The sequence below is a fragment of the Hemiscyllium ocellatum genome, chromosome 9 (genome assembly GCF_020745735.1).
Source record: "Hemiscyllium ocellatum isolate sHemOce1 chromosome 9, sHemOce1.pat.X.cur, whole genome shotgun sequence".
NCBI classification, from domain to species: Eukaryota; Metazoa; Chordata; class Chondrichthyes; order Orectolobiformes; family Hemiscylliidae; genus Hemiscyllium; species Hemiscyllium ocellatum.
The window spans coordinates 85063400-85083986 of record NC_083409.1 but is presented as its reverse complement, the minus strand read 5'-3'; the positions used below and the strand labels follow the sequence as shown (position 1 = coordinate 85083986).

Sequence of the window (20587 nt, the reverse complement as noted above, 5' to 3'; positions counted from 1 at the left end):
AAAGGGGAAGTCATGTTTAACTAATCTGGAATGTTTTCAAGACGCTACAGCAAGGCTGAATGAGAGTGATGCTGTTGATATGGTGGATGTGGATGACCAGGTGTTTACAACTGTGTGGCAATGTATTAATGTAAATACCCTATTTCCTATCACTCAACCAATTTTGTAACAGTAAATGGATAACTTCTGAGATGGTGGAAAATTTGTAGTGGCTTTTCTCAGAATATGAGCGTTTTGCACTTTTATTCTACCCTTCAAGCTGTCACATTTTGACTTTGAAAAGTAGTTTTGCCACCAATCTGTAAGCTTCTGGAATTTCTCCAATCTCCCTTCTTACAACCTCACAACTGCAGCTCCTGAGTCCCCTACACTCTATGCTCTTTGCAATCTTGCTGCCGTTGCTGTCAAGTTCCACACAGGACCACCACCATTCTGTCTGTTTCTGTGACCTGTTTGTTCTCACTGCAATTGGGTAATAAACTGGAGTGAAAACAATTGTTTGGAATCTTCAGCTTGAGAATAAAATGTAGAAGGCAATCCTGAGCAGCACCAAGGGAGTACAGTATTGTCTGGAGAGCACTCATTCAATGATAATGATGAGATGTGATCAGATCATTTGTTCTCACATTTGTGTATGGTTTTCAAATATGGTATTAATGTCCATGTTTTTCTAAATAAACTATTTATTGTTGATCGCACACCAACATTCATTAAGATAACACAATTTATTAGAATAAACTTTGAACAGTCATATAGAATTAGAAATGATAACTACTTTATCCACAGTTGCTGCCAACTCTGTATTATCTTAACTGACTTGGAGCTTCTTTCCTGATAGAAACTCTTTGGAGAATGATGAATCTCTTACTAGAATTATGATTCTCGGGTTTCCAGCCTTCACAATATACCTGGATACAAGGATTCAAAGAAGTATGAATTAATATCAAACAACATCCACTTTTATGGAATAAAAGGAACAATGATCTAAATGAGGAGTGGGACCAGTCATATGGGGACACACAAACATCCATGTCCTGGCCAACCAAGTAAGAAGCACTGTCCAATGCTGCTCTACGTTCCCATTATCCACAATGTGAATGAATCCTTAACATGCCAGAATTTGTTCACAAAGGATTCTTTTGTCTCCTGTAGTACCAGTAGCATTAGTCTGTTCTCTGCAGTCAAGAGGATGGCAATTGTAAGGTATGTCCTCTTCTATCAATTGAGGAAGAGAGCACAGATCTCTGAGGACGTCCAGCAAGACTGGCCCTGCACCCACCACTAGGTCTGATATTGAACACCTCAGTGGGTACGTTAGTGAAATTTAGGGTTGGGAGCACTGGCTGATGAGCATATCCCTGCCACATCGCTGTAGACTGCCAAGGAAGAAATGTCCCAGCTTGTTGGGACTCCGGAGGACTGCTGGAGACCAGGAACCTGCAAAGCAGAAGAGGACCCTATAGTGTTGGCTACTAGCAATTTCATTGAAATGCACAAGCAAACATGGGAACAGCAGGCAGGTTTGCCAGGGACACAGGGTAACCTAACACAGATTTTATAGGACTACAGCAAAACCATTGCCACACTGCTGCCTCCATGGGCAGCTGCCATGGAGAGCTAGATCTAGCATAGGCAGATCTGCTGGACAGTCTCACAGGTCTGCACTCTATCACTCCATCCATTTGGTACGCAGCAGCAATGGTATAGTGACAGGGCAGCAAGGTGACTGAGTACACCCCAGGTGTTGCTTTCTCACAAAGGGACATGGTGATGCTAGCCAGAGGAGGGCCCACACAGGACTCCCCTTAGGACACTCCAGACGGAACTTGGCCTTCTACCCTCACATTGCCTGGCACCCTCAGAACTCCAGGAATTCAAGCTGGGGAGGGTGGCCTTGCTTCTGAGTGGTGGGGGGCACTCAGCATGTCTGGGTGCTCTAAACACAATACCAAACCACCAAGGCTGGTGGGCTCCAATGTGGGCAGGCTCCCTCCATCCCAGTTGTGGAACCCTGGACTGCACTTAACTGTCATGCAAAGAAGGAAGATGACCTCAACAGGTGACACTTCACTGAAAATACATTATATTTATGAATGCATATTCAAATTTCGTCATCAGTTGTGTGTGCAAATGTCTGTCTGGTTGGAACTTCAGCATTGAAGGTACAGAACTTTAGAAGTGAGTAGCTTCTGGGTACTGGCAGATGATTGTTAATTTGGCAAATGGCATTAAGGAATTCAGCCCACAAAACAAGGCTAGAGCATCATAGCTGTTACCTGGTCAAGAATGTTTGGAGAAGAATTTGGACTGAACAGGCGGCACGGTGGCACAGTGGTTAGCACTGCTGCCTCACAGCGCCTGAAGACCTGGGTTCAATTCCCGACTCAGGCGACTGACTGTGTGGAGTTTGCACGTTCTCCCCGTGTCTGCGTGGGTTTCCTCCGGGTGCTCCGGTTTCCTCCCACAGTCCAAAGATGTGCGGGTCAGGTGAATTGGCCATGCTAAATTGCCCGTAGTGTTAGGTAAGGGGTAATGTAGGGGTATGGGTGGGTTTCGCTTCGGCGGGTCGGTGTGGACTTGTTGGGCCGAAGGGCCTGTTTCCACACTGTAAGTCTAATCTAATCTAATGTCTAAGGTTCATATAGACCTGTGTGAGCACTGTGTGCTGTCAGCTTTAGTGGATTGTGAAGCAAAACACTTAACTCACCCACTCCAAGTGTGGTGACAGCTACTTTCAGCTCCACTTGCCACACTTAAGATCTATTGTCTATCTGAAGTTGCTCTTCACACAATGAACATAGAAGGGTACAGCACTGATACAGGCTGTTTGACCCACCGTGTCTGTGACGACCATGATGCCATTCTAAACAATGAGTCTCAAGCTCAGCTTCCTATCCTTGGTGAAGCCTCAAATGTCAATTCCTTTTTTTTGGTGCCTCTGCCCATCAATCCTACAGGTTTTGAACATCCCTAGGTCCCCACCCAACCAGTCCATCTTAATCTTCATCTCTCCATTTTACATCCTCAGTTCCAGTAACCATGCCAGAAATGGGAGTGCATGCCACCCCCACCTGATAGAAGTCAGGCTTCTGCTGACTGTCAACTACCAACACCCTATCTCCCTCCAACATCTACTTTCTGCATGTTGCCACCAATTACCAGTCAAACTAAGTTCTGTAGCTTCAATCTCGTAACATTGGCCTCAAAGAATATCTCTTCACCCTCCACTGGCTTTTAACGAACGGACCTCCCAGGACTTGACAGTGACTCACCCCGTTGAGAGACTTCGATGGACAGCTCCAAATGATGAGTGACCATACCTCTAACTAATATATGTACAGATCCCTACCTGTCGTCCTGTGACTCCCTGGACTGGGTGCACTGAGCCCATAGGTTGACCATTACTTACTCCTAGACCGGATCCCCTGACCGTGATTACCCTGAACAGCTGAGAACTATGTCCAAGACCCTGGAATGATAGCGGAGGCTGCTGCTGATTTATTGCATCAGGAACCCATTTCCCTTGCCTTGACTGAGGACTACTCCCATTTGACTTGGAGTCATGGCTGTTTGTTGGAAGCACATGCAGTCTTGCACATTGTGCAGGAGGAAGACTGACGTCGTCCAGAGGAACAAGCATCAAGCGCAAGTGGCCTGGTAACTACTCTGACTTCCATGGGTTTTGTAATCACTTGTGGGATATGGCCATCACTGGCTGGCCAACATTTACTGCCCATCCCTAGTTGCTCGAGAAGGTGGCAATGAGCTGCCTTCTCAAACTGCTACAGTCCACATGCTGTAGGTTGACCCCTAATGCTGATGGGGAGGGAATTCCAGGATTTTGACCCAACAACAGGGAAGGAACGGTGATATATTTCCAAGCCAGGATGGCGAGTGGCTCAGAGAAACTTGCTGGTGATGGCGTTCCAATGTAACTGTTGTCCTTGTCCTTCTAGATGGAAGTGGTTGTGGGTTTGCCTGGGGATCTCTGGTGAATTTCTGCATTGTATCTTGTAGATGGTACATGTTGGTGCTACCGAGCATTGGTGGTAAAGTGAGTGGATACTTTTGGATGAATTGCCAATCGAGCATGCTGCATTTTCCTGGATGGAGTCAAGCTTCTGGAGTAATGGGGAGTACTTCATTAAACTCTTGACTTGTGCCTTGGAGATGATGGACAATCTTTGGAGAGTTAGGAGGTGAATTACTCACTGCAGTTGGGGAGTCTTACCTCTGAGTTCTAACCAGTGGTAGCAGAATGGGAACTGCATAGTAAAAAGGGAAGACTAAGTAATAATGAAAGATTTTGATGAATGCTACAATGCTTCTCAATTCTGTAGTGAGAATCTCATCTTGCCATTCACTACAGGGTTGGAAAATGAGATTTTTTGGTCTCAACGTTGAGAAGCTACTTGCTCTCACCTGATCTTCCTAACTTTCTCACATCGGGCAGAATCTTCCCAGCCTCAGAACAATGTGTTGGCATTCACACTGTGCTACGTTTTCAGTCTAAAATGAATTATGTGTAGGCCAGGCAGGAGTTGGTGAAGAAAGAAATATGAAGTGATACTGTCCAAATCCACTTCACCTGAGTGCTCAGACCAGAAGTTGTTTAAGGTTGATTTGTCTAAGAGATTAAAAAAACAAATGCTGTAACTGGCAATCCTTCCCAGCCTGCAATGGCTTTTTAAAAATAATGATAGATTTTTATGGAACATGCAAAGGTGGTCCTGCGGCACTGTAGGTGACATCACTGTTTCTGAACCAGAAGTTCTGGGTTCATGTCCTCCTCCAGCTCTATAAGACCAAGGAAGATATATACAGTCATAGCATGGCCAAATAGATCAAGTAACAACTTGCAAATCCTCCAAATTATGTGAATGGCATACAGTAATAATAAGTGAGATTTCTGTTAGTTCATGATACAGTAAGAACATAGGAAGCTCAAACATCACTATTAATTGCTTTCGGCTGCAACATACACATAAAAGTGAATGGTGCCACAGCAAAGCACAATCTGAGTGAATTATAACATTCACAAAAAGCTTATGTCTTTTTTACAATATCCAAACAAATGGCTTTAAAGATGGTACAATCCATTTCATATAAAAGTGGTAGTTCTCCAACTAGCTAAGTCAAAGGAACAGCAGGAATTGAAATCAACAACCATTCTGCTCACCTATCATGGCTCAGAATCTGGCGCAGACTGCACATGGGATCTACCCGGAACAGATCCTCTCTTTGCTCACCTTCAAAATATAGCTGTAGGCACAAAAGAGCAAATTGATTAACAAAAAGTATCTTTTTATTTATGTTTTAAATAATTACCAAAAATATTTCAGTTTGTTTGCTCTTGATTACTACAACAGAGAATAGTAAGATTCTACAACAGAAAAACCAAGTATTCCTTTCTCCATCTTATTATCGTCTCCACTTCAAAAACCTGCACTTCAAGATAAATGGATTTTTGTGTAATAATGAAGTAGTGTAAGAATCAATATGGATTCTAGAATGGATTACAATATCCTGAAATACAGATTATTGAAATCAATTTAAATTGTTCAGTAAGTTGTGGTTAAAACCTCCCAAATGGAAATAAAAATTCAAGGCTAAAGATTTTCCTGTTTTACAATGCAGTTGTAAGCTGTGTTGTACCTTGCCTGTCTCACATTTAGAAGTGTGTTTAACAAACGGTGGGGTAACATTTATGCAAACTAACTAGTCACAACTTTTATACTTAGTCTGCAATGCCCTGATGTGCTCTTTTATAGCAGTATGTCAGATGTAATAAGAATGCTTTGCTTCAAAATCTCACATTTCATCAAATTATACATACATCAGTCTGGACTCATCACACCAACCAGACCAGAACAATGGTTGCATGCAGCAAACACTTAGAAGAGCAAATGCTTCCTTGCACCAAAAAATATCAATTGTCTCCTACATCCAATGTCTCTCTAAGTTCACCAATGTTTCACAAACAGCCGTCTGCAAAAACGTCTGAAGTCACTGCCATGCACAAGCTTCGGAGGCTAAGGCAGCCAGAGGGAATGCTGCCTGTATACCTTACAAACTCCATTTTAGAGGCACGGTATTGAAGAAGTATGGCTGATTCATGTAATTGAATGTACGTTTTTGTATTCGCTTGTGGGACATGGGTGTTGTTGGCTCTGCCAGCATTTATTGCTTGTCCCTGGTTCCCCTTGAGAAGGTGGTCATTATAATGCCTCCTGAACTACTGCAGGTAAACCCACAATGCCACGAGGGAGCTAATTTCAGAGTTTTGTCCCAAAGACATTGAAGGAACGGCAATATATTTTCAAGTCAGGGTGGTGACTGGTTTGGAGGGGAACTTACATAAATATGTCCTTCTAGAAGGTAGTGATTATGGGCTCCACCAATTTGTGAATAACTTTGTTACCCCCACTCAAATCTATCAGTTTTGTACTTTTAAAACTATCATCTTCTTCAAACAGAGGTACTGCGACAAATAATGGCTGTCAGACTGAAACATATCACTTTAAAATTACCAGTGCTGAAGGCGAGTTCACCAGGAATAAATGTTTCTGCTCTACTCAAAAATGAAGGGAAATGAGGTGTTGATTTGTTTTCTGAGTTATTTCGCAAAGGGCATCAGAATGAATGAAAACTAATTTTGTGAGAGCTTGCTAACATGTTGGAGACAGTTTCCTCCACTTTCTCATTTTTCATTCAGGATAACATTCTTAAATCCAGTTCAAATAATACCTCTAAATTGTTTGGCTTATATATTTTTTCTGTATCCCAAGGGGGGACGTTCTCACCAAACATCACAGATAAATGGTCCATAAACCTGAAAAGAGAACAGAGCCAAAGTTAAATCTCTAGAAGGCAAAAATCTTTATCCCTGCTTGGCAGAAAACAAAACTCACATCCATAATTCAATATTATAAAGATCATATCTTTTTTATTTTGCTTTATTCTTGATTGTGGATTGAACTGGGAAGAGGAGGAGAAAGTGATATTCCTGATGAAGGGCTTATAGAACAAAGAAGAAAGAAGAACAAAGAAAATTTACAGCCCAGGAACAGGCCCTTCGGCCCTCCAAGCCTGAGCCGATCCAAATCCATTGTCTAAACCTGTCGCCCAATTCCTAAGTATCACTATTGCTCTCCTCCCCACCTACTCATGCATCTGTCCAGACGCATCTTAAATGAATCTAGCGTGCCTGCTTCTATTACCTCTGGTGGCAACACATTCCAGGCACCTACCAGCCTCTGTGTAAAGTACTTGCCGCGTGTATCCTCCTTAAATATTTCACCTCTCACCTTGAAAGCATGACCTCTCATTATTGAATCCTTCACCCTGGGAAAAAGCTTACCTCTATCTATCCTGTCTATATGGTTCACGATTTTGTAAACCTCAATCAGGTCCCCCCTCAATCTTTTTTTCTAATGAAAACAATTCTAATCTACTCAACCTCTCTTCATAGGTAGCATCTTCCATACCAGGCAACATCCTCATAAACCTTCACTCCAAAGCGTCCACATCCTTTTGGTAATGTGGCGATCAGAACTGTACACAGTATTGTAAATACAGCCAGACCAATGTTTTCTACAATTTTAACATGACCTGCCAGTTCTTATAACTCAATGCCCCGAGTTATAAGAAGGCTTATATTTTTTTTCTGTATCCCAAGGGGGGACGTTCTCACCAAACATCACAGATAAATGGTCCATAAACCTGAAAAGAGAACAGAGCCAAAGTTAATCTCTAGAAGGCAAAAATCTTTATCCCTGCTTGGCAGAAAACAAAAAACTCACATCCATACCATAGGCCTTCTTGACCACTCTATCCATCTGTGCACCAACCTTCAGATCCATCTGCTCAACTTTTCCCAAGGCTCTTCTGTTTACTATATAATTCGCTCTAGACTTCCCAAAATGCATCACCTCACATTTGCCTGGATTGAACTCCATCCACCACTTCTCTGCCCAACTCTCCAGTCTATCTATATTCTCCTGTATTCTTTGATAGGCCCCTACTCTTTCTGCTACTCCACCAATCTTCATGTCATTCTCAAACTTGCTGATCATACCAACAGTGCCCTCTTCCAGATCATTTATGTATATCACAAACAACAGTGGCCTCAATACTGACCCCTGAGGAACACACTGGTCGCCTTTCTCCATTTCGAGAAATTCCCTTCAACTACTACTCTCGGTCTCCTGTTGCTCAACCAGTTCTTTATCCACCTAGCTAGAACACCCTGCACACCATGTGACTTCACTTTCTCCACTAGTTTACCTTATCAAACGCCTTACTAAAGTCCATGTATTTGACATCAACAGCCCCTCCTTCATCTATCAACTTGGTCATTTCCTCGAAGAACTCTATTAAGTTGGTAAGACACACAATCTCCCCCGCACAAAACCATGTTGCCTATCACCTTAATAACCTCTAGCCTACCCAACACATCTCCCCTACTTCTGTCAACGTGATCCAGAGTAATCCAACTTCTTTCTCTAATCTCAACATTCATCATGTCCCTCTCCTCAGTGAACACTGATGCAAAGTAATCATTCAGAATCTCACCCATTTTCTCAGGTTTGATACATAGCCTTTCTTCCTTATCCTTTAGTGGACCAATCCTTTCTCTAGTTACCCGCTTGCTTCTTATATAAGAATAAAAGGCTTTGGGATTCTCCTTAATTCTGCTTGCTTAGGTGATTTCATGACTCCTTTTAGCCTGCTTGATTAATTGTTTAAGACTGGCCCTACTCTCCAGATATTCCTCCAGGGACCGTTCTGTTCTTAGCTGCCCTGGACCTTATGTATGCTTCCCTTTTCCTCTTGGCTAGATTTCTCCTATCATCCACAGTTCACAAATCTCGCCTTTCCTGTCGTTTGCTTTCAACGGGAAATGCCTATTCTGCACTATCTTTGAAAGCCTCCCACATATCAAATGTGACTTCCATTCAAATAGCTGCGTCCAATCCACGTTTCCCAGCTTCTTCCTAATTTTGATATAATTATGCCCGAAATGTCAATTCACCTGCTCCTCTGATGCTGCCTGACCTGCTGTAGTTTTCCAGCACCACACTTTAGACTCTGAACTGGGAAAAGGATGGTTTTTAAAAGAAAGACCTAGGAAGGAATTGTTGTATTTTTAATTATAAAGTTACTGAAACTCATTGTAAGTTGCGCTTACATTCTTGCTTTGCAAGCAGCGGGGGAAGGAGTAAAAGTAGACAGCATGACACCAGTGTATGTGTACCAAGTGAGATTCAACCAGCAGCAAGCAGCTGATTGGTTCGTGGAAATGTGGCCAGTCATGATACCAAAGGTCATCAACCTGACGCCAACTCTATGATTAACTGTTGGGTAGCTAAACAGCTTGTGGTTATGAATGCTTCAAGCAGAAGCCTTGGAACATTGCAAGGGGTGATGGTATCTCTTACCCCTATAAAATTCCTGAAGCTAAAGAAAACTAGGTGTTTTTGTTTACCAATTGCTATAATTGGTAAAAGACTTCTTCATTTGTGAACTAGTTCACCCTGTACTCTCATGAAGAAATGAAAGAACATGAAGGAGATGATCAGAAAAACAAAGAACTTAAACAAACAATCAAATCCGGATGACTAGTGCTAATAAAGTGTTTCACTCCACCGATAGTTATTTTTTGGTTGTGTCTGTCTGTGTGCATGTGTTGAGCTTTAATTGATAGAGTTATGTGTCAATAGTTCATTGTTGTTTATCTGTGATTAAAATCTATTTGTTTACACTCAATAGCTCTTGTAAATACAGAAACCTGGTCCATGTTAATCTGAGTTAACAAAAAGATAAATTGGAGATGTTGTGTAATGTGATAATATTTTAACTTCTGTGATGACTCAGGAGCATCACTCAGGACAGTCTCAGTTCATCTTGTGACCTACGTTCACATCCTTTGGAAAGTGTTTGCTTCTAAGTTATCCTCAGATCTATTTCACCACAAAGCCATTAACAAACGAAGATTGTAAATTGCCAGTGTATTCAGACAGCTCCAGAAAGCAGGGACAAAACCACTAGTGTGCATACATTAACTAAAGGTAGGAAATAATTTTGACATGGCTGTTGCTTATTCATTGAAAATGTCTAGTGTGAAGCTGTCATGAATATAACATTATTAAAATATCAGCCCACATCACATGAACATTTGACCAGAAGTGCTAGGTTTACTCAAATCATTGGAGAGGCTATTTTTAGAACACAAGATGTCATACCTACAACAAACACAGGGAATGCTAGAAAACCCAGTTCAATGTCACACTGGACTGGAGACATTAGCTCAGTTTCTCTCTCCACAAATATTGCCATACCTGCCGAGTTTTTCCAGCATTCTCTGTGTGTGTTTCAGATATCCAGTATTCACAAAATTTTGGCTTTGTCCTACCTAAAAACAGACATTAATATTAATTGCCTAAACTGAAAGATGTCTTTATTTGATATTTACCGGGTGTCTTCATGAAACGCTGAGATAAAATCCATTTGTTCATATTCAGGATACAGAAACAACACAGGCCAATTTAAGGAGCCACTTTCATCCAAGTGCACGACAATGCCATTCTCAGAGTTTATGCCATCAAACAGTGTTCTTAATATCCTGCTGTCTTCCTTATTATCACCATCATCATCACTATCAGAGTTTTGACTGGACAACTCCTGAGGCTGAAATACCTTGATCTTCCTCTCCTGCAACAGAGAACAATAAAACCTAAAGCAAAATTCAGAAATAGTGAAATATATCCTTACATCTAGCAACAATGCTGAGTCAATCCCTTATCCTCAAAGATATTCATCTATCCTTTGGGACAGGAAGCTATGTGATAATTGGGGACAGGCCTGTTGGTGGTGCAGAATATATTTTTTTATTAGAGGTTGTGACATATGATTCTAAAATCATTCCATTACTTTCACCTCCTTATTGTAAATTAGTTGCCATGTACAAGTGCTGATCTTAAATATCAGGTATCATTTTAAAAACATATCCTTCTCCAGAGCAGTATAGTCAAATATACATTTTCCATATATACTCATGAAAAAGTCAAATCTTTTAAACCCAATTTTAAGCCAAAGGTCGAGAGATTGACTTTTCCATAAGTAATAATTTTAAGAGGTAGATGTGTATGCTTGATTAGGTCCCAAACAAAAACCATTATAATGGAATAAAGTAAAAACTTACAACATGAAGGAATTCACTTTTAGTCTCAAGCATTATTTATTTTGTAACATTATAAATTATATACATTTCCTCCAAAACAATACAAATGTGTAGTTCCTATGAAACCATTTGTAAGCCGAATTGGTGAAGGCGAAGAAGCAATTACCATTAATTTATGTTGGAAAAATTTTTGAGCGTTCCCAAACCCAAAACATAACCTACGAAATCATACCAAATAACACATAAAACCTAAACTAACACTAACATATAGTAATGGCCATCGGAGGTTGGGGTGGCGGGAGGTACAGGATAGCTTAGGACTCATCTTGCTAACGGATACACAAAATACATTGAGATAAACCACAGATGCTCGCAGACACAGTTCAAATCTTGATGCTGAGTGCTGAGGGCAGCTTGATGCTGAGATGCTGAGTGTAGTTCCCAGGGAAGGTACTTGTTGGCGCCACCCTTGCTGCGTTCACTTTTTTGTAAAAGCGAAAATCCTCTTTCATTTAGCGAAAACAGGTACTAAAGTAGGTCTTTCATAAAAGTGAATTGGTGTAAAGCGAGCGTTCAAAAAGTAGGGGATACCTGTACCATAAAGAATTAACTACAATAGTCCACATTGTAATTCTTCAGTGTCTCTCTGATTAGCAGCTAAATCACTGAATGCTTTATCCAAATATCATTTTGGTATAACATAACATAGATCTTCCTCATCTTTATTTTCCTTATCATTGGTAGTACCAGGAGGTTCAACACCAAAATTCCACAAGTAGGATCCTAAATATCATTGAACGTTGCAAGGTTTGTGAAGGTTTGTAGCTCAGGTTGAGGTTTAGGGTGTAGATTTGCTTGCTGAGCTGTAGGTTTGATATCCAGACGTTTCATTACCTGGCTAGGTAACATCATCACTGATGATGTTACCTAGCTAGGTAATGAAACTTCTGGATATCAAACTTACAGCTCAGTGAGCAAACCTACACCCTAAATCATTGAATGTATTCGATATTCCACATTTTAGAAATTTTTTTTGACATCGCTAGGATCAAGCTCATACCTTGTGCATAAAACCCATTGGCACAATGTTGCTAGTCAAGGTGTCTGCAATTTTCCAACCTCCCGATTGCCACTCCCTTCATACACTGTCCTTGAGAGGGTTCTTAATGCAGATATCCAAGGGTTGAATGATTTGTATGATCACCAGAAAAAGCAGTCAAATAACCATCCTTTCCCATGAAGTGGATATAATGCCTGTCTGAAGTTTCTATTTAGAGAGAGTTCTGTACTCCACTATTACCATTGGCTTTAATCATGTGCCATCTGCCATATGTAACCACTCTGGACTGTATGTAAACCCACCAGCTTTACAAAGACAGCACTTTCAACAATCTTAGTATCAGTCTTGTTTGCTAGCAGGTCGAAGTTCATTTGTTTCATTCATATTTCTAATGTAGATCGTTCAACACATATTCATCAACTGATGTCAGCTGACAATTGATGATTTTATTGTGTATAGGTGGCAGATGCTGTTCTGAAAAAGTACCAAATCATACCTTTTCACAAAGCTCAGGCATGACATAGCATTGACCTTCAATTCTGAAATGCCATCTTTCTTCATTTCTCTGAGGGTGTAAAGCTGAAGTAAAATCTAAAAATTGTGTCTAACCTCAAATTAATGAGGTCAGTAATTAACAATAAATACTCAACAATTAGAACACTATTTAACATCTTAAAAGCTAGGATTAACTTTCACATGAAGTATTTGAAAAGTTCAGCTTTTTAGAGTATAAGGTCATGTGGTCATCTTCTGTAGGAGATCAATTTTAACATGATAGCAATGTGGAAGACAGGGCCACTTTTCCTAAAGTTTCATATTCCCTTACCCTGATAGCCTTCAGTAAGGCCTCTGCTTGCACCCGGTCCTTCTTCTCCTTCAGTTTTGATTTCCTTACGTTACGCTCTTCAATGCGCTTTAAAAAATAAATTAATAATTAAGAAGGAGGGGATGTGGCAAGAATCAGTCAGAACAAAGATCTTTCACTTGTGATCTGAATTCCACGCATATTCGAATGATGCCTTTGAAGCCATCATTCTCTGCTCGCTGTGAGGGCTTTGAGCATAACAAGTTCAACATGAACCTGTCACCAGAACACACATTGGCAGCACAAAATAATCCATGAGATTACAATGCAATTTTAAACAGTTAATTCATCTGCTTATTAACAACACTCTTCCCTTCCTCGAGGAACGACTTTGACAGTTTCTGCTCTGTCTACATATTTTAAACTTAATTGACTAAATCTCCTGTATCCAGCATACATGCAATGCAGTCATCACAGACTTCATCTCTCACAGTCAAGTACTTAACCAGCAGTCACTAAACATACCTTCTGTTTATCAGCTTTGGCTCTCAATTCAATGAGTTGCTTTTCTTTGGGTTCAAACTGGAGGCCATCGTCACACCATGCTATTGCCTGGCTGTAATTTTTCAGTTCAATGTGACAAAGGACACCTGTCAATATAAAACTTCAGTCATTTAATGTCATTAGAAAATCCATTTCCCAAACATTTATTTACTAATCAAGCAATCATAGTGAGACGCCAGTTTAACAAAATCTACCTCCATTTCATAAGATAATATTAATGTTTATGATTAAATATGGAGTCTGTTAAATGATCACCAGAACAAGATTCTGAAGAATGTCAATTTTTTTTTAGAAATGATCTTTCTTTTCTCAATAAAAAGCAGCAAAAATAGGTGAGAGATAGGAAGGGGAGGTTCATCATTATCTAACTCACCTATGGTTAGTAACAAACATTGGTCCCATATGGCATTGTTCTGTCTCAGCATCCCATTTTGCTACTGCCTTTGGATTAAGACTAAAAGGAAGTCAATTAGTGGAGCACCACCCTGTTAAATTCATAATTGCCTGTGCGTATAGCACAAATGTTTGAAGTCATAGATTCGGAATTCACTGCTATGGTTTCCCGCTGTCAAAGTCCCTCATGGATCTCCCAATAGGAAGACAGGCATCGCTGAATCATAAACTGGAGTTGTATGGTGGGACTGTTTGAAGTCTTGATGCAGTTTACTCTGTGGGAGCTGCCTGTGAAGCTGAAATGTCAGATGGGCAATAACCGAGCTTCTGGAAACCTTCAGAATATTCCCTAAATCTGAGTTAGAGACCTTGGAGGCTACTGCCTTACTTTCCTTAACTTGGAAAGATTAGAGAGGTTCAGATTTACTCCAACTGTTGGCTAACTATTAATCTAACCCTAAGTATGAACAAAATACTGCAGATGCTGCAATCTGTACTGAAATCAAAAAGTGCTGGAAATCACAGCAGGTCAGGCAGCAACCATGGAGAGAGTGCATGCTAATGTTTCGTGTCCAGATGACTCTTCATCAGAGCTGATGTGAAGTGTGGAAGTGGCAGCATTTATGCAATAGCAGAGATAGGGTACGAATGCTGGGGGGGAAAATGTGGTGTTCATAGAGCAGGTTAAGTAATCGGAACATGAGAATGACAGAACAGTGGGTTCAACCCACTTCCATTCCTTCCCTTCCTTTTAGCTTTATTTGTTACATTCTCTGTCACCACGCCCTCTCTTCCCTGTCCCACACCCCAATGGGACTGTCTGTTCTTTCCAGTCTGGCAGTTAGACTCAGCATTGTTCTGCCATTCTCACATTCTGATCATTTCAGCAGCCTTTCCAATCTGCACTACCAGCACTCTTTCTCTCCTCCACCTCCATTGCATAAACGCTGCCTCCTCCACACTTCACACCAGCTCTGATGAAGAGTCATCTGTACGTGAACATTAGTGATCTTCAGCACTTTTGTTCTCAGCACATAAAACTAACCCTCCGTGTTCAATTCATCACTGGTTCCCATCACCACCCCCAACCCTTTATGAACATCATCGCCTCCCTCAACCCAGATAGCCACCAAACAGACAACTTACCCCTCCAGTCCTCTTGAACCCAACACCCCTACAGACCACAAAATACCCTCCTATTGTCCTCCCATCCCTAGTCACTCTCCCTTGCATTCAACACAGAAATCAACTCACCCTAGCATCCTTGGACCTGACAGCAACCCCCAGACAACCAATATCCCCCCCGCTACCCGACCCTAAAATCAATCTGCATTAATCCCCTCCCCTCACTGACTGGGCACAATCAGACAGCCCTGAACTCCCTCCACTCAGGCAGATACCCAAACCAACCTATCCTAAGCACATTCACTTATTTAGAACTCCACACCACTCACCCACATCACTGTCCTAGCCCCTACCTGAACACCAGCCTTCCAACCCTGTTACCCCACCCTGCACCTGTGCAGCCCACACACTTTTACTGACCTTCTTGCAGTAGCTGTCAGTGATTTTAGGATTTTTAAACCTTGAAATACAGCAGGTACTGCTGCAAATGAAACATGTGGTTTGAGCACTAATCCACGGTGGCGTTGGCTGCAGGACCTACTGCTTTGGGCTGCATTGCTTCAGCTAGGAAATCCCCTCAAAGCTAGGTGGGAACTTTTTGTCTGATTTGGGTTGGAAATAGGAATTCTGATCCAGATCAGAAGATTTGGGCTCATACTACCTGTGCTATTGCTAGAATAAAATACACTTTCAAAACTCAATTACAGATTTCCTAAAAGCTGAGGGGGTGGCCAGGAGAAGAGAGAAGCAAGGAGGGTCTCATTGTACCTAGCTGTGTCACACATCAACACACACAGATTTAGCAGGGAATAGATCCCCGAAGAAAGGAGGGCAAGCAAAACAAAACTCAAGTATTTCTGCTATCTTACCTCTAATGATCGCTTTCAAATGGTTTGGTTTCAGTTTTCGAGCTGCAATCACATCATTTAGTGCAGATCGATTATTACCTTGAATAAAGCATATTAAAAGACAGAGTGTGAGAACAAATTTACTTTTTTGAGGGGTGATAGATATATGACAGATGTCAGAGGTAGGTTCTTTACTCAGAGTGTAGTAGGAGTGTCGAACGCCCTGCCTCCAGCAGTAATAGATTCACCAACTTTAATGACCTTTAAATGTTCATTGGATTGATTTCACAGGTCGGCGCAACATAGAGGCCAAAGGGTCTGTACTGCGCTGTAATGTTCTCTGTTTTTTGTTCACCATATTTTTGCTGTTCCATAAGTTAGTTCTATACTTAACAGCTGACATTACCTGGGAGTACTTGCATGTGGAGGAAAGTACTACTTGATTACAGATGTGCTTTTCTCATTTAGTTTTATATTTTCTTTTCCTTTAATTATATTAGTTTACAGCCTATAACTAATTGTTGAGTTGATCTAATGATACGAAATGTTCTGTTAATGTTGTGTTTCCCTTTAGAACTCATACAAATGTGCAATGTGACATTTCTATTAAACATACCAGCGAACCTTCCAGTCCTCAAGTAATGGCAGGCGGTGACCAGTGGGGTATCGCAGGGATCAGTGCTGGGACCGCAGCTTTTTACAATATATATTAATGATATAGAAGATGGTATTAATAGTAACATTATCAAATTTGCTGATGATACAAAGCTGGGTGGCAGGGTGAAATGTGAGGAAGATGTTAGGAGATTACAGGATGACCTGGACAGGTTAGGTGAGTGGACAGATGCATGGCAGATGCAGTTTAATGTGGATAAATGTATGGTTATCCACTTTGGTGGCAAGAACAGGAAGGCAGATTACTACCTAAATGGAGTCAAATTAGGTAAAGGGGCAGTACAAAGAGATCTGGGTAGTACAAAGAGATCTGGGTGTTCTTGTAAACCAGTCAATGAAGGCAAGCATGCAGGTACAGCAGGTAGTGAAGAAAGCTAATAGCATGCTGGCCTTCATAACAAGAGGGATTGAGTATAGAGCAAAGAGGTTTTTCTGCAGCTGTACAGGGCCCTGGTGAGACCACACCTGGAATATTGTGTGCAGTTCTGGTCTCCAAATTTGAGGAAAGACATTCTGGCTATAGAGGGAGTGCAGCGTAGGTTCACGGGGTCAATTCCTGGAATGGCGGGACTGTCTTATGTTGAAAGATTGGAGCGACTGGGCTTGTATACCCTTGAGTTTAGAAGACTGAGAGGGGATCTGATTGAGACATATAAGATTATGAAAGAATTGGACACTCTGAAGGCAGGAAACATGTTTCCGCTGATGGGTGAGTCCTGAACCAAAGGACACAGCTTAAAAATAAGGAGTAGGCCATTTAGGACAGAGATGAGGAGAAACTTCTTCACCCAGAGAGTGGTGGGTGTGTGGAATGCTCTGCCCCAGAGGGCAGTGGAGGCCTAGTCTCTAGATTCATTTAAGAAAGTGTTGGATAGAGCTCTCAAGGATTGTGGAATCAAGGGTTATGGAGATAAGGCAGGAACAGGATACTGATTGAGGATGATCAGCCATGATCATAATGAATGGTGGTGCAGGCCGAAGGGCAGAATGGCCTACTCCTGCACCTATTGTCTATAAGATTACTCCAGATTCAGACACCTTGATATTCAATTCACTTAAGATGCTTACATCTAAGAGACTCATTCATATTGAGAGCTAATCTCATTGTCTGACATTGATTCAGACAATCCTCAATACTGACTTCCTGAACAATCCATCTCCACACTGGTAGAATTATCAAGTATCAAGCCATACCTAAATAAAATTGTGCTGCTGCTCTGTTTGTATGGAGTATGACATTCAGCTCAGAGTCACTGCATTTTCTCTTCAGTCCCTCAGTATAGGAGATTATGGCTTTCTTGTAATTCTTTTCCTTGAAGTAATGATTACCTTCATTCTTGTATGTTTTTGCAAGCTCTGTAAAACATAGTTCAAAAGAAAAAGTTTAATATAACCTATGAATATTAGTTATTGTCACCTAGCCTACATAAATATGTGATTTATCATTTAATCTACATGGACGCTCAAGTTGTTTCAACAGACATTAGCCCAGGAAGTGAAAATTGCTATATTATTCTAGGAAAGTGACATTAAGGTTCGCCCCAATGATTTTCCTGCGAACAGTTTCAGTATCTCCAATACTGAGTACATCAGTGAGCAAACATTTATTCAGTGGATTATTTAGAAATCATTTCACCGAAGTACTATTTTCCTTGTATTCTTCTGAAAATAAAAGTAGGACCAGGCTAAAAAACTGCACTGTAGAGTACTCACTGTAGTATCATCTATCACTTCTATAAATGATGACATGTAGATGGGGATGATAGCAACATAGTGGTAATGTCACCAGACCAATAATCAAGATGCCCAGACTAATGTTCTGGGACAAGAGTTCAGATCCTCCTGCAGCAACTGACATGACAACATGTCATGACCATCAATTATTGCAAAAACCCATTTGATTTACCAATGTATTTTAGGAAAGGAGATCGATTACCCTTACAAAACAAAGCCAAAACTCTGACATAAGGAACTAGGAAAACTCAGGCAGCACTAACAGTTTCTGGTTCAGGTCAATGACTTTACAACAGAACACAATTACTCTTAGTCTGCCATCCTTACTTGGTCAAACCAATGTGATTCCATATCCACTATTAGATGATTGACTCTTAACTTCCCACCAAAACACCCTAGCAAGCCATTCATGCAACAGATGCCGGCCTTGCTGGTAACACACATATTCCATGAAAAGAATAAATAAAACCTGGCCAATGCCAGTAAATTTCATTCCATTGACTTCTCTGAAGAAGAAATCTGCAGGAAGCCAGTTAATGTTTGCAAAATGAAAATTTGCAAATTGGAATGGGTTTTGTTTGAAGTTCTGTACCTTCTGGAGATTGATCCTCATCGTACAACATTGACTGGATGCAAGCAAGTTCTGGATGCTTCAAAGGATCAAGTTCTTCAGGAGCTTTTTTCATAAACATCGGAATCTTTTCGAATTCCTTGGCAAGAATAAAAAAAATATAGTCAGCATTGTACAGTAAATGAAATTATGCCTTTACTTAGCTACTGAGCATCTGTCTACAGGGCTCGAGATAAGATGGTACCTCTCAGCATCTTCTGTACATAGTCATGTTCATGAAAGACTTGCTGTTTCATCAAGAAGGTGGATCTCACAATACTACAAGCATGACATAGTCCTTTTCTATCTCAGTTAGCTCCTATTTAACTTTTCTAGTACTTGATTGTTTCTTAACGGGCAAGGTGAGACATGAAAATGCCTTCTTGTTAATTACATAATTTGCAAGTTCTTCATAAAATCAGCATTTATTCTCAAGACAAAGGAAGATTTATTAGCCTACTGATGACAGGTTTTAAAAGGGAGCCTGGGTAATTTCTTAGCACAGAGAACTGTTTAAAATGCTAGTTTGGGAACCGGGAAAGGAGATTCAGTGATCAGCAGTTGGAAGTGAATTTAAAAACAGATTAAATATAACTTCAGCCTGACCTCGAGGTAACTAATCTCAGCTAGTGGATCCTGAACAAGCTCCGAATGTTATCACATTCACAAAATTACTTTGTTATTCCTCACATGGCGGTATGTCCTGAATTTATTTAACCTTGCCAACCTGTATCGCTTGCTTTTATTTCCACAAGTTGCGAGTCGAGTGAAGCAGCTTTCCCAAGACGTTCCGAGAAGTCTCCCTGCCCCCCACCGATTTCTGGGCAGCTTTTCAAATCTCACCTCTTCCCAGTTATCCTCGTTGAAGCCTCCCTTGTACTTCTTATCCTTGAAGTGGTCGTAAAGCGCATCCATTCCATCGTCCTCCCCCGGCGATGCCATGCTGTCCACTCCCAGACAGCTCGCTCACTGCCCACAGCTGATACACTCGGGAGATTTGTTACATTCAGCAACACATGTTTCCGGCTGCACCACTGCAAATCGTCCCCCAATCCCAAAAACACTTCCGCCTAACCATTTTACTAACACTGGAGACGTAAAGCTCTTCGCGAAGTGAAATCTGCGAGGCACTGTGTTTTGGATAATACACATTTGAAAGAGGCGGAAGATCTGGATCGATGCTGTGCTCGGTTTTTATGCAGTGAACCAACGGGTAGAATGTACTGAGGTCTCCAAAATACCATAGTATTGATAAAAGTAAAATAAATCAATTGCTTGTTATTACAGTAAAATTGGAGGTGATCACTTGAAGTGAGCAGCCTTTCAAAAGTTAAAAAAAAGGACAATTAAAAACCATGGGTCAGGCTCCATGATGATGGACATTTTGGGTGACCAACTGTAGGAGTCTGGAGGAGGGGCAGTTGAAAACAGAAAGTCATGTAATGGCATTTTCAGGAATATAACCTGCCAGTGTGGCAACCGTCTTCCACAGATACTTCAAGGGCATCATCAGTTATTGAACTATCAGAGCCATAGAGGTAGTGACAACTCCATGGAAGAGGTCAAGGGGCCGGCGCCAGCGCCAGGAGGG

At 41.2% G+C, this 20587-nt stretch overlaps 1 protein-coding gene across 1 annotated transcript; it reads right to left on the bottom strand.

The window, feature by feature from the left end:
* Positions 1-748: 748 nt before the first annotated feature.
* ttc4 (tetratricopeptide repeat domain 4) lies at positions 749-20038 on the bottom strand. Its single transcript, XM_060829890.1, has 10 exons — positions 19840-20038; positions 18979-19096; positions 17847-18008; positions 15999-16076; positions 13573-13697; positions 13069-13155; positions 10475-10713; positions 6748-6832; positions 5180-5262; positions 749-908 (listed from the first exon to the last, which is right to left on the bottom strand). The coding sequence occupies exons 1-10, from the start codon at positions 19936-19938 to the stop codon at positions 809-811; spliced, it is 1176 nt and encodes a 391-aa protein (XP_060685873.1). The 5' UTR covers positions 19939-20038; the 3' UTR covers positions 749-808.
* Between the last annotated feature and the right edge of the window lie 549 nt (positions 20039-20587).